Here is a 17,691-nt window from a genome sequence, read left to right as displayed (position 1 = left end):
GGTCCTTGACTTGATTAGCTGCCTTCTTAGACTTGACTACCATATCGTCTATATAGACTTCCATTGTATTCCCAATTTGTTCTGCAAACATTCTGTTTACTAACCTCTGGTATGTTTCTCCTGCATTCTACAATCCAAAATGTATTACTTTGTAGCAATAGATTCCTTGGCTAGTAATGAAAGCAGTCTTTTCTTGGTCTTCTTTCTGCATGAGGAGCTAGTTGTACCCACTGTATGCGTCCATAAAGGAGAGTAGTTCATGCCCTGCTGTTGCATCTACCATGGAATCGATGTGAGGTAATGGGAAAGGGTCTTTTGGGTAGGCCTTGTTGATATCTGTGAAGTTTATGCATATTCTCCATTTACCGTTCTTCTTTTTGACAACTACTACATTGGCGAGCCATTCCGGGTATTTTACCTCTCTGATCTTTCCTAGCTTCAACAAATTTTGAATTTCCTCATTGATGACCTTGTTCCTTTCTGATGCTAACTTTCTTCTTTTCTGTTTCACTGGTGTATGCATAGGATCTACGTTCAGTTTGTGAGTGATCACATCTGGAGGGATTGCCTTCATGTCTTCGTGAGTCTAGGCGAACGCGTCTTTTTCAGTTTCCAAGAATTCTGAGATTTGGTGTCGAAGATCTGTGGTCAATTCTGATCCTATTTTCACTTTTTGATCTGGATGGTTGGGGTTCAGCTGAACCTCTATTGCTTCTTGCTCTTCTGCCATACTAAGTTTTTCTTGGCCCAGCTGACCCTCTGATTGCTATGCTGAACTCTTCTCTACTGATGTTGCTTTCAAGGCGATCTTGTAACATTCTTTGGCCTCTTTAAGGTCCCCTCTGATCTCTTGGATACCCCACCTTGTAGGCAACTTGATGACTTGGTGATAAGTAGACGGGATGGCTTTCATTTCGTGTATCCATGGTCTGCCCAGAATCATATTGTACAATGATAATGTATCGATCACCAGGAACTTGACTTGCAGATTAATCCCCTTTGCATAAGTTGCCAATGTAATCTCTCTGCTTGTTTTCTTGGTTTCGCCACTGAAGCCTACTAGCATTGTTGACTTGTTGATGATGTTCTTCTCATCAATGTTCATATGTTTCAAGGTATCGAACATGATGATGTTCGTGGAACTTTCGTTGTCAACAAGGAACCTCTTGATCATGCAATTTCCACCTGGGAGTGAAATCACTAGGCCGTCATGATGGCCTTCTACTGCGTCACTTTCCTCAAACATGATTGGGATGTCCATTTTTTATCTTCCTTTTTTATCGGGTTGATCCATATGGCTTTCTTTTGCATGCCGTTTTGCTGCTAAATATGTTAGGCCGCACACTTCTGACCCTCCTGAAATGAAACAGATGGTCTTGACGATTAGAGGAGGAGGTGGGGGGCCACCTTGCTTGGATTCATTCTCCCTTCCTGTAGCTTTAGTCCTATCTGATAAGAGCTCTTTAAGGTAGCCTTTCTTCAACATGTAAGCAACTTCCTTCCTGAGCGCGACGCATTCATCAGTTGTATGGCTAATATCTGAGTGGAAATCGCACCACCTTGATGGATCTTTCTTTTCTCCTGGTCTATCGCTCTTTCTGGGCCACTACACGATATCTCCTAAATTATTCAAGTTTCGGATAACACCTGCAGGGTTAACATTAAAGCAGTATTCATGTAACTTAGGAGGGAGTTCAGGATCTTCCCTCCAATCTGAGAATTCTCCCTCGACTGCATTAATTAATCCTTCATCAAAACGATATCGATGGTACGGCTTGAAGCGATGATCCCTTCTGGGGAAGTTACTGCTCCTTCTTGGCTGGCGATCTGGTTTTGGAGTCTTTCTTGCGTACACGTCCTCCTCAAATTTGACTTGCGCTATAGCTTTGGCTTGCACGTCTTCAAAGGTTGCGCAGGGATATTTTGTTAACTCCTTATAGAGCTCGCTATGATCAAGTAATTCCCTTTTGAAGGCTTCGATTGTTGTGGGAGCATCACACTTATGTATCCTAATCTTCTCCCTGTTGAACCTGTTAAGATAATCCCTAAAGGACTCTACATGTCTTTGCACGACATGGTATAGATCTGAGGATTGCTTCTCGATTTTCCTACTACTGGCGAACTGAATCTTGAAGAGATTCACCATCCCTGCAAAAGATTAAATTGTCCCATTATCTAAATTAATGAACCAAGTTAGGGCTGGACCTGATAATGTGGCTCCAAAGCCTTTGCACATGATGACTTCTCTGATGTCCCTGGGGATTGAGCTAGTCATCATTTTCTGCTTGTAGAGGGATACGTGCTCATCAGGGTTTGTTGTACCATCGTACATGGCCATATTGGGTGTGTTGAACCTCTTTGGCACCTCTACCATGGCGATCTCTTCTGAGAAAGGAGACTTTATGTATTCATCTGCTGCTTCTTCTTCCATGGGCTTTGGCACCCCAGGGATCTTGGCGATCTTGGCCTCAAATGCTTTAAGGTACTCCTTGACTACCTTTTCTATCTTTCCTTCCTTGGTTCCTTCTTGTTTGTTCTTTTTCAGGTTTCCTGCACCCAGAAAGTCTAAGTCCAGGGGTCGTTCCGTGCTGTTAGAGCCTTTTCCCCATTTGGGGTTTGGAAAGTTCCGGTCATGTCAAGTTGCATGGCTATACTTTCAGTGCTTTTCCTGGTGTTAATTGTTTTGGATGCGACTGATTGTATTTGGCTACGCAGGGCTTCGTTTTGTTTGGTTAGGCTAGTGAGCTTGGCTTCGGTATGGACCTTTTGGGCCAACAATGTTTCGATCTGGCTTTTTTGCTGGTCCAAGCTAAGGTTTAACGAAATGCATTCATTCCCTCATTGATTTCGACAATGGTGAAAGGTACTGGTTGTCCGGTCATGGTAATTGTCTTGGTTTTTGGCGGATTGGTAGGTTAATTGATTATCAACCCCACGGTGGGCGCCAAATTGTTTGGGCAAATCTCAATTAGGACATCTAAGAATTCGCTAGGGATTTAGGGGTAATAATAATCAAGCTACAAATATCGAATATAATTTATCAAGGGGTAGTTAGGTCGTTAAGCTACGACCCTAATCAAATTAATCATTTATAATACCTAAACCTACACTAAACTAGTTAGTGGCAAGTAAAGGGTCGAACCACTAGGGAAGCACACTAATTCAACATCAATAATCACTAATGCAAGAGTGAAAAGTGGACTGTTTTTGTTGGTTTTGTTGAGTAAGAACACTAAAACTACAAATAAGCAAGAAAATGATGATTAAAATCAAGGGAAAATGACGCTAGGGATACGGGGGTGTCCAATATGATTAGAAAAAGGGGAATAATGGTGATTATCATGAAACACATGCCAAAGAACACAAGATTCTACCTAAACAATTCATTCTCATGCAATAGTCTAGGCAAATTAATGAAAGAGGTCTACACTAATAAGGATCATTCTCATGCATCCTCATCCTATTAGTTACAATCAAATCAAGAGAATAAAGAAGCACAATCCATAAAAACTCCACTTTAATAAATCATTCTCATGCAATCATTAAAATAGAGATGATCTTAATCTAGTTCAAATCACTTTCATGCATTTAAACTAGAAAACATCAAATAGAGTACAACAATAATCTCAAGCTGTTAAAAATCATGTCTTTCATCAATTTATGACATAAGTTCAATCCAACCATCATCATTCATCCAATATCAACTCATATCTTCCACCCCCTTCCCCTAGCTAAAAGCTTAGCCTAGAGAAGGGAGATTAAACATAATATCAAAACTAGAAATAAACTCAAGAAACTCAAAACAAAACATGATTAAAATCAATGAAATCAATAACAACTAGATGAACTAATAAGATTAACAAGAATAAGCAACAATAAAACAAATAGATAATACTAAAGGAAAGGAGAAGAGATTACTAAAGAAAGGATCAATGAAAGATGAAAACTTGGATTCTTGCTTGATTGACTGAACATTAAAACTTGAGCAAAGTTGAATACAATAAAGGATGCTTGAATAACAATCTATTTTCTCTCTCTAGATTAGGCTAATATTCTATGGAATCAGTACTAAGTGTCCTTTATTACAAAGAGTCTCGTCTATATATATGTGGCTCCCCCAAAAGAAAGAAACTTGGGCAACAAGGCGCAAAGAAATCAGAAACCCAGCGGTGTACGCCCGCACACGACATATGCGCGCCCGCGCAGTAGAAGTGTGCGCCCTCTCAGCATAGTGCGCGGCCGCAACTTTGAGGGTACGGGGAAATCAAGCGCACCCGCACAGTAAACCTGCGCGCCCGCGCAGAAGGTCGCGCGCCCGCACAGAAGCTGCACAATAGGTCACGCAAACTCTCTGGTTTGGCTCTGTTTCTTTAGCCTGGCTGCGCGGGTTCTGACAGGGCTGCACGCCCACACATCCAAGGGTGCGCGCCCGCGCAATAGCTGCACAGCATCCCGCACGGAACAATTTTCTTGGCTCCTTGAAATCCTCTTTCTTTCGGCATAGAATACCTACAAAACAAAAGCATGGAAATCAAAATAAAAAGAAGGCGATAAGACTAAGAAAAGGGGAGATAAAGGAGAAACGAAAAGAGGAAACAAACTAGGTAAAAATGCTTAGAAAAAGGACCAAACAAGTGCAAATGAGGGGAGAATCCTTAGAGAAAAGGGATAAAAGAGTGACATTTTTTTTAAGAGATAAATAACTCCACTTTTTTCATTCCCTCTAGGTTTTCTCCTTGGAAGGGGTTTTTTGGTTCCTTCTAGGGTTTTTCCCTTGGGAAGGTTTCCTAGCCTCCATTGCTAGGTTTTTTCAAATTCTTTGAAGGTTTTCCTTCTCTCTTCTCCCTTTTCTCTCCATCTCTTTTCCTCTTGGTCTCAGTTGTGAATATTTGTAGGGGCTTCCACTGGTATTTTTACCGGTGGTAAGCCCCAAAAACCTTTCAATTGCTTTCAATAAATAGATCTCATCCTTGTGATGATGATTTTTGTCTTGAGTTTATTTTCTTTTTGTGTTTGTTTTGTGAAAATTGAAGATTTAGGGTTTCATAATCTCTACAAGAATCCGGAGGACCACATGAGTATTTTCACTCAGGTGACTACGCATCAGTGGATTTCAAGCCGAATCAGTGCGAACTCACAGATTGTATTGCTTCAGATGAAGTTTTTTATTAAGGCGATTGTTAATCAAATCTATGATGTATTTAGTTTTAAGGTGTGTACTTATGTTGGAATTTTTGAGTTTTTAGGAATTATATGTAAGTGCCGTTTGGCTATATTTTATTAATGAAATCCCTTTTCTTCTTGTCAAAAAAAAAAAGGATAAAAGAGTGGCATAAACGCCACTTATCAATAATGACCAAGAGCAATAATAAAGGAATAAGTAATCAGTAAGTAAGCAATAAATAAGGAATAAGACTAGAAAGATAAGTTTAGAGATACAATACTGAGTAAGGACAAGCCTCCTTTGTTCAGTAGGGACATAAATCCGCAGCCATAAGCAAAATAATTAGTTTATATTGAGGTATGTGTGAGCGTACATGAATGTTACATTGTCTAATTTTGCTATTTATACCTAGGAGCCACTAGGGTTACAATGATATCGAATATATTTGAACACGGAATATCTTTCTTGACTTTATCTTGTTTTCCTGTGCAGTAGGTGTATTTTAGGCAAGTATCTTCTTGATTGATATTCTTGATCTTGCTTGCCTTGTTTGCTCCAATTAAGTCGTTTTGCCTGATTTGGTGTATCTCTTGATCATGGACTGGTGCCCTAAATGTGTTGGGTTGCTTATTGATACTGGCCCAACATAATTGATCAATTGAGTAGTTTTCATACGAAGTAGAAACAAATTAAATTCACCAAAATTTAATTAAATAGGCCTTACATCATGAAAATGGAATCTTACATGGAGTACCTCTTTATCTTATCCCTGAAAGATACAAGTTGAATCCCATAGTAAAATCCCTCATATCAACAATCTTCTCTCCTTCTGAATTATATTCTCCCCTTATGTCCAGTACATTGTATCTTCAATTAGTTAATTGAAAAGGGAAAACAAATCCCGTTAATCTTACCTAAAAATTGTAGATCTACAAAACTATCATGCATGAACCATCAATTAGATCTACATGCTCCAATTGTAAATCTTTGGCCAGAAATTAGTGGCTACCGATCGATCTGACTAACTGATAGAGTATAAAACATATTCCTGGGCCTCAACTATCAGCTTAAGTTTTTGGTTGAGATGGTCCACTAACATGGTATCGGAGCCAGCGTGACATATAGGTCACGGGTTTGAATCTCATCCACCCCCCACTTTCAAGTGGAATATTAAGCGCTGGGTATGAGGAGGGCTCATGCTGCATCCACACTTCTAGCCCAAACGGGCTCTCGTGTGAGGGGGCGTGATAGAGTATAAAACATATTACTGGGCCTGAACTATCAGCTTAAGCTTTTGGTTGAGATGGTCCACTAACACTAACAACATAAGTGACGAAGATAAACATGAAATTGAGCTTTAAAATAAAGAAATGAGAGCATAATTAAGATTTAGCAAAATTAAGATTTCAATTACTTGTATTTCGTATGGAAGATGGTGAAAGGATGAGAAGGAAACAAAAGGGGGGAGTGCCCAGTTAATCTCTTTGATTGATTTACAATGTCAGTCTTTTTCGCCAATTCAGCATATGTACTAAGTGGCTGATGACTCAGATGCGGAACTCTACACGTAGGATAACAGTTACTCCCTCCGTTTTTAAATACTTGCTCCACTTTCCTTTTTCGGCCATTAAATGCAAAGTTGTTGACTATAAGTTGGTGGTTTAAAGACAGGATAAAATAATTAAAAATGTAAGAGTCATTTATGGCTGATGACTCCACTGTTCTTAAAAAAAAAAAATCTACTCCACTCTTTAGATATTTATGGGTACGTGAGTAAATATAATTATGAAAAATTTTTAGCACTAATATTTTTGTATAAACCTGGTTTGCACTAATACTCCCTCCATTTTTAAATACTTGCTTCATTTCTATTTTTTACACTATTCATTTGTCATACTTTGACTAATGTTTGTGATTTATACATAAAAAAAAATATAATCTTGTGAGTACTTGTTGGAATCATCTCAATGAATATATTATTAATTTTCAATTGTTAGAATTTATACTTATTGGTAATTAAAGATATTAGTGATCAAAGATTAGCATCGGCATGCGTGACCAAGAGAAATGGAGCAAGTATTTAAAAACGGAGGGAGTAGTAGTGTATATCGAGCAGTATAAGGATAAAGTTTAGCTAATTCTAGGGTAATTCTATGTCTTTTTTGGGATAACTTTAAACATAATGGAAAAGTTTTATAAAGGCAATTTAATTACATTCAATCACTAATAATTGATTTTAGTCATTTAAAATGTGATTCTGTACTAATAAAGCGTTGATAATTTTTATTTGTATAGGATTACTTTTATGCATATTGGGGTAACTTTTATTCATTTCAAGGGTAACTTTTAATCAATTTAGGTCATCTTTATAATAAATGTACAACAATTATTGTACACCCGATTTTTTAAAAAGTTTGTGATATCCATAATGTACACTTCATATGAAAATCCACCTTTTTAACATTATGCTTCTTATTTACTTTATCCGTTTCATATTATTTTCAACACTAGCTGTTGAAATACATATGAAGGGTGTTGCTAGGTACTAGAATTATTGTATAACATGATTAATAATTTTTGTATACGAATAATAATTATAATATAGTAATTGGGGATGTTTGGAGACATAATTAAAAGATTATAGTGGGTTCCAAACCAAATAAGGAATTTTTTAATTGTAATAATGAATTTTTTTCTAAAAAAAAAAATATTGAGATTATTACTAATCGAAAAGGATATGGTTTAACAATATCGATTATAAGTTGTATGAGGCCGCACGACTAATCTCCGACAACAACCTTTACAACTATACCAATATACCTACCATCAGAGCTGTCAGTTTCTGACCCGAACCGTTAAACCGACTGTTTCGAACCGATCCGAAAAGGAATTAAACTCTTTAAAACCCGTTTTTTGGAAACTGAAAATTGACCCGACCCAATTTTTCCCAACCTGAAACTGAACTGAACCGAATTTGTGCAAATCGTTACTAACCCGACCCGTTATCAAGCCAAACCGTTACAACTCGAAACTGAAAGCAACTCAAACCGATTACATTTAAACCCGATAGTAACCCGACGCGTTTTAAACCGAAAACCGTTAAAACCCGATAAAAATCCGATAAACCTAAATCGTTCCAACCCGTAACCCATTGTGACCGAACCGGTTATAATCCATAACCCGTTGTGACCAAATCGTTTACGACCCGTAACCCGTTGTGACCAAACCGTTTAAAACTCATAACCCGTTATGACTGAGTCATTTACAACCTGCTACCCACTATGTTTATGATCTAATCTGTTTAAACCCACTACTCGATAAACCCAACTTATTTATGACTTGACTTGATTATAACATGACTCGTTCCTACCCGTTATCTGACTAATTCGACTCAATTTTAACCCAATATGATTTGATTAGAAACCCGCTTCAAATTGGGTAAACTCGTTTTCAAACCAACCAAGTTCAATCTAAACTGATTATAACCTGAAACGATAATGATTGGACCTGATTTCACCCGATCTGTTTTGAACCGAAACCCATTTTCGAACCGACCCAGTTAAACCCAAACTGATTATGACCCGAACCAATTACGACCCGTCCTGATTAAGACCCGAACTGTTTTTAACCGAAACCCACATTAAACGGGCTAAACCCGTTTTCAAACCAACCCGTTTCAACCCAAATTGATTATGACCCGAACCGATTAGAACCCGACCCGATAAGGACCCGATCCGAATAGAAACTGCAATTAAAAAAAACCAAACTGAACTGACCCAATAATTTTCAAAACCGACCCAAACAGACCCGCTTATTATTTCAACCCGTTATAAACCGATCTGTTATAACCCGAAACTGATAAACCCAAACCCAAACTGTTTAACCGAATTGACACCCCTACCTACCATACATACATATCATCTTGTGACATTAACTACATAATCCATTTGTTACATTCACATTACTTTGAAATTACAAATACCTCAGATCAGCATCTTTCCGAGATGGCAAAGGGGAAATATAAAACATTTCTAATACGGATGCTTATGGTAATAGAAAACTTTTGGCATAATTGAGCTACAGTCAGTAAAACTTGGTCTTAATAACTCAACTCAAACTTGAGACTGACTCGAATTGTTAATGAGTCGGGGTGATAATCTCAATAATCGACTCGAAAATTCTTGATAATCTCGAATTACTTTATAAAGTATTATACTCCCTCCGTTTCGTAGTAATCGCAACAGTTAGGGGTGAGCAAAAAATCAAGGTACCCTGAATCGGAACCAGAACCTATTAGGAACCGCAGGTTCCGGTTCCGGAACCAGTGGGTAGCAAATTGGAGAATTTGTTGTAACAGGTTCCAGTTCAGGTTCTCAATTTTTTGGAACCGGAACTTGTAGGGTACCCTGTAACTGATAAAAATATCACTTAATTTCAAATTATACACTAATTCTTACTCAATTTTTAAATAATAAATATCAAAATTACAATTATAAAAATATATATATTAAATTTGTTAGACAACTACTATTAGTATGTCTTATTTGAAAGTTGCAAACATTATAAATTAGTGACCAACAAGTTTTTTATTAAAAAAATCCGCGAAAAAGTTAGTGAGTATATTATAATACAGGGTACCCTGAATCAGAACCGGAACCTGTAGGTTCCGGTTCCGGTTCCCAATTTCCAGGTTCCTGTTCAACAAGTTCCGATTCCGGTTCCCATTTTGAGGAACCTGTTGCAACAGGTTCCGGTTCCTGGAATTTTAACAAGGTACCCTGTTATGCTCAACCCTAGCAACAGTAGGGTTGACGTATGGTTTTATTTCCTCCGTGTTTTAATAATTATTACAATTTGACCGACACATAGTTTCAGGAAATTTAATTGACTTAAATAAAATAAGAGGTGAGTGGGATAGTTGGAATATTTAAAAATTGTAAAAGAAAGATAGTAGGTTTAATAATTTATTGAAAAGTAATGAATGTGAGAGGAAAGATATAAAACTAGTAGTAATGGGTTTGAGTGGGAATACAAGAGGAGAGATATATAATATTTAAAGCTTTTTGCTAAAAAAAGAATTATAACACTCATTAAAACACGACCGGATTACACATATTAAAACACAAGGAAGTAAGAAAATTATAAGATGGGGACTAAAAAGAATTTTTTTTATAATATAAGTATACTTAGTAAGGACATATAAAATAATTTTACAAAAAAAAAAAAAAAAAAAAAAGGTAGTGTAAGTGAGGTTGGTTGGAGAGATAAATAATAAAATAGTTGTAGGTCCTTACTCCTTACTAAGGGCCTGTTCTGTTCCGTTGAAATTCAGTTCAGTTCAGTTCAGCTCAGCTCAGTTCAGTTCAGTTCAGTTCAGTTCACTTCAGCTCAGCTCTTAATTTATGTCTAATGATATTGCTAATGATATAAAGCCAAATTTCATTCTTTTAAGCTCTTATTACAACGACGACGACAACAACAACAAAAACAATAATAATAATAATAATAATAATAATAATAATAATAATAATAATAATAATAATAATAATAATAATAATAATAACAACAATAATAATTGAAATAATAATACTAATAATAATCAATAAATAATAATAATAATAATCAACAATAAATAATAATAATAATAATAATAATAATAATAATAATAATAATAATAATAATAATAATAATAATAATCAATAAATAATAATAATAACCATCAATAATTAATAATAATAATAATAACAATAATAATATTGATACAATTCATTGTTCAAATGGTTATATTTTTTTGATACATATTTCTCTTTATTTGGGGTTAGAGCATCTTTAATTCTTTATTTGTAAGATTTGTTATTAATTAAAGGAAAAGAGAGTGGGTTAGGGTGTTGGGCCGTAGCAAATTTTAGCTTTTCTTGTTGGTTCTTTTTTTTTTTATATATATATATTATTTTTTTTTAATTTGTTTAAATGGGTTAGATACATGTAAGTGTTTTGTGTTCTTTTGTCCTAATACTATTTTATTTTTAAATTAAATAGTATATGTGTTTAAAATGTTTAGAGGTTTCAAGTTTTTAATATATTTTCCATACATTTTATAATATATTTTCCATACATTTTATAATTATAATTATATAGTATATTTTTCGTAAATATTTTAATATGTACATTTGTATATACACATATGTATAGTAATAAATAATCAATAAATAATCAAAGATCACTAATCCGTAGTTAAAAATCACTAATTAATAAGTTCAGTTCAGTTCAGTTCAGATCAGTTCAGCTAAGTTCAGTTCAGTTCAGTTAATCGGAACAGGCCCTAAGTAAAGAAGTACTCATGTCATCACATCTATATTCAATATATTTACAATATTAAAGAGAATGAACATATGTTATGGTATATAGTGGGTTTGATCTACTACTCGATATCAACTTGGTCAAAACTGGACCCGTTTCAGCTCGAGTCAATATGAACTAAAATTTAAAAAAACGCCATAAAACATGTTAAACCGAAACAAAACTAATATATGGTGTTTTTAGCTTTCATATGATTCAATTAACTTTGTTGAATACATTTGACTTTTATTTAATTTAATTACATTTGTTTGAAAGTGTTTGACTTTCATTTGATTTAATTACATTTGTTTGTAATTGTTTGACTTTCATTTTATTCTTTTAGCTTTCATTAATGTGTTTCACTTTTATTTGATTTAGTTAGGTTTGTTGAATGCACTTCACGTTAACTTTGTTTGCATGTGTTTGATGACTTACTATACATTTGATTCAAGTAGCTTCTGCGAAATTCATTTTACTTTAATTTGATTTACTAAACTTTGTTTGAATGTGTTTGACTTTCGGGACTGTTCACATTTACTGAACTGAACTGATTGGAGCTAAACTGAACTGAATTGAACTAATTAGAGCTAGCTGAATTGAGCTGAACTGAACTGAACTAGTTGGAGCTGAACTGAACTGAACTGAAATTAAGTAAATGTGAATAGGCCCTTCATATGTTTCAATTTGTTATTTCTACACTATTTACTTTAATTACATTCAATTATCTTTATTTCGATATGTTTGACTTTCTATTTATTCAATCAGCTTTGTTGAATGAATTAGACTTTCATGTAATTCTATTAGATTTGTTTAATGCATTTCACTTTCTTTTGATTTAATTAGTTTTGTTTGAATGTGTTAGACATTAAATATAATTTTTTTTAAGGGTTATTTGACTTTAATTTGATTCACTTAGCATTGTTGAATGCATTTAACTTTCATTTGATTCGTGTAGTTATTAGTTTTGTTGAATGCATTGACTTTCTTTTGATTCAACTAGCTTTTTTTGAATGTGACTTTCATTTAATTCAAATAAATTTTATTTTAATTCATTTGACTGTCATTTGTTCAATAAACCTTATTTGAATATATTTGACTTACATTTGATTCATTTTTTTAAATGTATTTGACTTATATTTAATGCTTTTATATTTGGTTGACTGTGTATGACATTCATTAGATTCAATTAACTTTGTTTGCATGTGTTTCCCTTTCAATTGATTCAATCAAATTTGTTGAATCCATTTGACTTTCATTTGATTATATTAGATTTGTTGATTGAATGCATTTGACTTTAAATATATAGAGTTAACATGTTTCGTTTGAAAGTGTTTTAATTTCGATTTATTTATTTGCCTTTGTTTGATTGTTTTCATTTTTAATTTATTCAATTATCTTTGTTTCAATATTATGTTTATTTTCCAAATTCAAATAATGTTTTAATACTTTACGCCTAATAAGTTCACCAGTCTATTATAAAACACGTTAGTATTCATTTGAAAGATTCTCAATGGTAACCCTCAAAAAGTGTAATACTGAAGTGGTAACTTCTTCTTTTTTTTTTTTTTAATTTCACAAATGAGCCTAATCAAAAAATGTATTCCGGTTATAACCATATTTATTAAATACTTAATTAAGTATTAAACTGACCCTTTATTAATATTTAATTAAGCTAGGTGCTTTATAATGTAGCCACCACAACATTTCTCCACGGAATCTTTTCTCTACCTAAAACATTTAAACATTCCAAACGAATCTAGAAACCATATTGTAACTTGTAAGGATTGTAACCAAGTATTACACTATTACTGCATTTCATTACAGTAACTTCTTCCTTCCTCAATCCCTTAAAAACTAATCTGATTACATATTTTAACCATTAATAATTAATCATTAATTATAACTATAGCTAGTTTTTTTATTAAAAAAAAAAAAAAGAAAAACATTTCAATTAATAACAGGCTAACAGCTACTAACCAGCCACCACACCACCACCTCCACCAATCAGCCACCCTTTTCCACACCCCCTTCGTTGTCGGCGTCCGACACATCTTCCCCGCCGGCAACCTTAAATCGTTGGAGTATCACTGTCCAAATCTCCAAAATAAAATCCCCCAAATTCTGTCCTCCGAAAAACTCAACTCTCTTTCTCCAATGTCCATTGAAACAGGAAAAGCTTGAGCATTCTTTCAAAAAGAAAAAAAAAAAAAGAAAAGCTTGAATAACCTATCAATGGCGAGATTCACTAGAACGGAGCAGTAATCGAGGTAGGTGGTTCTGGCCGCGCAGTGGTCAAGATAGAAGGGTTCTGGGAACGCGGTGGTTGCACTTTGAATTCACCATCGGTGTTGTTAGTTGAGACGAACACTACAAGAGGGGGGGTGAATTGTAGGTGAGTTCCTAATACTACTTTTTGCGGAAATTAATTAAACTGTAAAGGAACTTGCACAAGCACACATATTTTACGAGGAAACCTTCCAGGGCCCAACTGGAAGTAAAACCTCGACCCTTCCTAAGGGATTTCCAAACCAAGTTACTCCACTATAATAGGGCAATACTAAATTACAACCTATTACACACAGGCCTTTACTCACAAGTTCCACAATGAACCTGCTACCAAGTAGGACCCTATCCTACCTAATCTAAGTCCCAAACTTAGATTCACTCGTACTCCCAAAGTACACTTACAGCCTCACCTAGAAGCTAGCTCTCTGTATGCAAAATAGAATTACACACTCACCCAAGAACCCAACTAATACACAATGTAAAGCACCTAGAATATGTTAGGCAAGCAATGCACGAAACCCAAAACTAATATGACAAGATAATAAGCTTGGCAAACTTACACGAGTTAAGCTCTGAGATTTCTTCACGCATAAACTCACAAAAAACTTATGAAATGAGATCTCTACTATTTATACAAGATTTACTTGTATAGCAAGTAGGGTTTTTCAAAAGATAAATAAGTTAATTTAACTTAATCCCAAAACACGGTTTTATGTAAATCATTTGGAATAAAATCTTTTCGGAAAAATAAGATAAAGAAAGTTTTAATAAAAAGAATAATATTTTTTTATAAAATAGATTTTAAGAAATAAAATTAAGTTAGAAAATCTTTCCTTAATTAAAATCTATCTTTTATCTTTTCCGTTTTAATTAGATTTACCAAGCAACTTGTCACGCTTCTAATAGGTTTCGTGCAAACCCTACTTAACATATTTAACAACCAATCTAGAAAATAAAATCTAAAAGAGTTGATGCGCCAATTTATTCTTCACGTGAGGATTACTTGGGCTTCACGCAGACCAGGACAAGTTCCTGTTAGGGAACGTTCCTGTTAAGGAACTTAAATAGTTCTTGTTAGAGAACTAAGTTCCTGTTAGGGAACTCTTCTTTTATCTTGATCAACCTTCTTTAAAAACTTCTTCTTCGCATTCTTCTTAGATAAGGCTACTCTTCCACCACCAAGGTCTACTTCACCTGTTGCTTAGTGAAACACTAGAAGAAACCTTTAGTTAAGTTTGCTTGAGTTTAAGTCTATCATCATCAAAACCTTAAGCTTCAACAATTTCCCCCTTTTTGATGATGACAAACTTAAGAAAACTCTTTTAGAAGATCAATTAAAAAAAAAGTTCGTATTTTTTCATTTTTGATTTTATCAACAAAAACACACAACAGAAACAAAGGCAAAAGTAATAAAGACTAAAGACTAAAAAAATAGAACACAAAACTAAACTAAGTAAGAAACTACTAAAGGCATCATATAAGAAATTAGAGAGAGGTTTCTAATATATGAGAAATCTTTTATACTTTCTCAACTGGAACCCAGAACAACTTATCCTCAAAGTTTGCTTCTTCTTTTCCCCCTTTTGGCATTATCAAAAAGTCCTGTTTTTCAAGTTATTAAGCATCTAGACACAGCCCCACAAGCAATTCATCGAGTGTGGGAAACTGAAAGCAGCGCTGCTAACTTCCCTTAAGTTAGTTCCACTCTCCTGCAGAAGTTTTCATCACATACAAGTACACACATGTATAGGCCAAGTTCCAAAACATTCATCAAAAGCAAAAGGTAAGCACCCTGCTAAACAATTTAAAATATTACAAACCAAAATTCATTGTTAAAAAACCAAAACAGAAATTAAACTTGTTCATGACTAAACAGGAAATAAAGAAAGGGCTAGGCTAAAATGGCTGGAATAGGGCAATGTTGGGCTATGCCTGAAGAAGCTCAAGAATCTTCTTGTTATCCTCCAAGTTCTGCTTCACATATCCCTCCATTTTGTCCTCTAGACTCTTGACAGTCCTATGGAACTCCAACCCCTCCAGCTTCTGAACCTTTCCAACAGCCTTCTTCAGCTTCTTCTCAGCATGTTCACCTCTCTGTAAGCTCAGTTACTTGTTCCTTAAGGACCTTCTCATCAGTGTCTTGCTCCAGAGGTTGCTCAATGCTGGTTTGTGGAAGAGAGCTGGTAGATAACCTTCTGCTCTTTCTCAGAGGTTGTTCTAATGCCTTTTTTTCTTTTCTTTTTCCTGTTCCCTTCTCTTTCTTATCCTCCACCTTTTGAACCTTTTGAACCTTCCCATTTACCACTTTTAGGCTAATTCCCAGAAGAGTTTCTTCATTAATAACATTTTTAGGCTTCTCAATCAATCCCTCATATTTTCCTTTCAACTCAACCACAAGAGTCTCAAACACTATGCACAGAATAGCACCATATCCTACCTTAGTCTTCCCAGGGACACAATGTGCCAAGTGTTGATACATGAGCGTAGGAAAATTTACTTTCATTCTCCTTGAAAAACAGAAGATCACTGCTAAGTCCATTAGACATGCTTCCCCCTTCTTAGCAGTCCTAGGCAGTATAGTCTTTTTCACAAGATTAAAGAGTAGTTTATTGAGAGGACTTAAATCATTGTGATTCATATTGTTCTTACCCCTCTTTCCTCCCAAAGCTTCGATTATATCCCCACTTAAGTAATTTCCTACTTTCACACTTGACTTACCCTTGATGTAAGTCTCATAACCCTCAGTAGGAGTCTTCAAGATCTATCCTAGGGTTTCCACATTAAATTCAATTTTAACTCCATCAACTTCACTAGAAATTACACCCAATTTTGCTTGAAAATTTTGGCAAAAATCAATCATAGCAACCAGATACATGTAATTATTTGAAGCATTAGACAATAAATGTTCCCAACCTTAAAATTTTATCAAATCAAGAAATTCTAGGAACCTAGCTTTTCTACACCAACTTAAATCAATTCGATGTCCAACAACATACCTCTTTGCTTGCGATTCAAGTTTTGTTTGTTCAGTTTCTTCTTCCTCCTCTCTCTCTTTCTCTCTGAATCCTCCTTTTCAAAATCTTCATTTTTCTTTTCAAACTCCTCTACTTCCTTGATATTACTACTGACTTGCTCTGCTCCTTCATCTGCTTCCATTCTTTCAATTTTCTCAAAAATTGACTCAGATGTGACTTTCTCTGTTTTAGTGGGTTTTTCTGTAGGGTTTTGCTTTGCAAAGGATGAGGACGGCTTGCTTTCAACTTGAGGTTGTTCTGACTCTTTGTAAGACACCATGGCGAGGGGAGAGGTTTCTTCTTGAATTGTGTTTTTAGTATTTCGGGAGTTTTCAGAAGAGACGATTTCAGCAATGATGACCTTGGTGTTGGACTTTGGTGATTTTAAGCTTTAATGGTTTTACTGAAGAAGGTTAATTTGATTTGATAGTGGAGTGGAAAGGTGGGTAAAAGATACCTTTTATAATTAATGAAGCGGTGTGATGGAATTTAAGGAATTTACTGTTCATCCATTTAATTGAACAAGTTCCATTTAATTTTCCAAATTAATTTAGGCAGGATGAATTTTTCAAAAATCTTTTCTTTATAAATTCATTTATTTCCAAAACAAATTTAATTTCCAAAAATGCACATTTTGGAACATGCTTTCTACATATATGCAATGTACATCACTAATTACTTCAACAATTAAGTGTTTAATGAACTAACCTTCAATAATCAACAACGGTGACACTTCAACTATGTTTAGCACACCAAGATTGTGCTAAATGCTCTTTTTGCTCTATTTACATTTTTTTTCGACTTTGCCATATCTTGGAACTTTAGAAACAATCAGATCAGCTTGATCATCCCAAGTTCCAGTCTCAATTTCTCAAATCTTTGTCTGTT

The 17,691-nt window shown here is 34.8% G+C and overlaps 1 protein-coding gene across 1 annotated transcript; it reads right to left on the bottom strand.

Moving 5' to 3' along the window:
• Positions 1-766: 766 nt before the first annotated feature.
• Positions 767-1,261, bottom strand: LOC145629124 (uncharacterized). The gene has a single exon (XM_081681638.1). The coding sequence runs from the start codon at positions 1,259-1,261 to the stop codon at positions 767-769; it is 495 nt and encodes a 164-aa protein (XP_081537764.1).
• Positions 1,262-17,691: the final 16,430 nt, after the last annotated feature.

Source organism: Chenopodium album, chromosome 1 (assembly GCF_948465745.1).
Source record: "Chenopodium album chromosome 1, dcCheAlbu1.1, whole genome shotgun sequence".
Classification (NCBI taxonomy): Eukaryota; Viridiplantae; Streptophyta; class Magnoliopsida; order Caryophyllales; family Amaranthaceae; genus Chenopodium; species Chenopodium album.
Note: the sequence above shows the minus strand (reverse complement) of the source record. Positions and strands in the feature narration are given on the sequence as shown.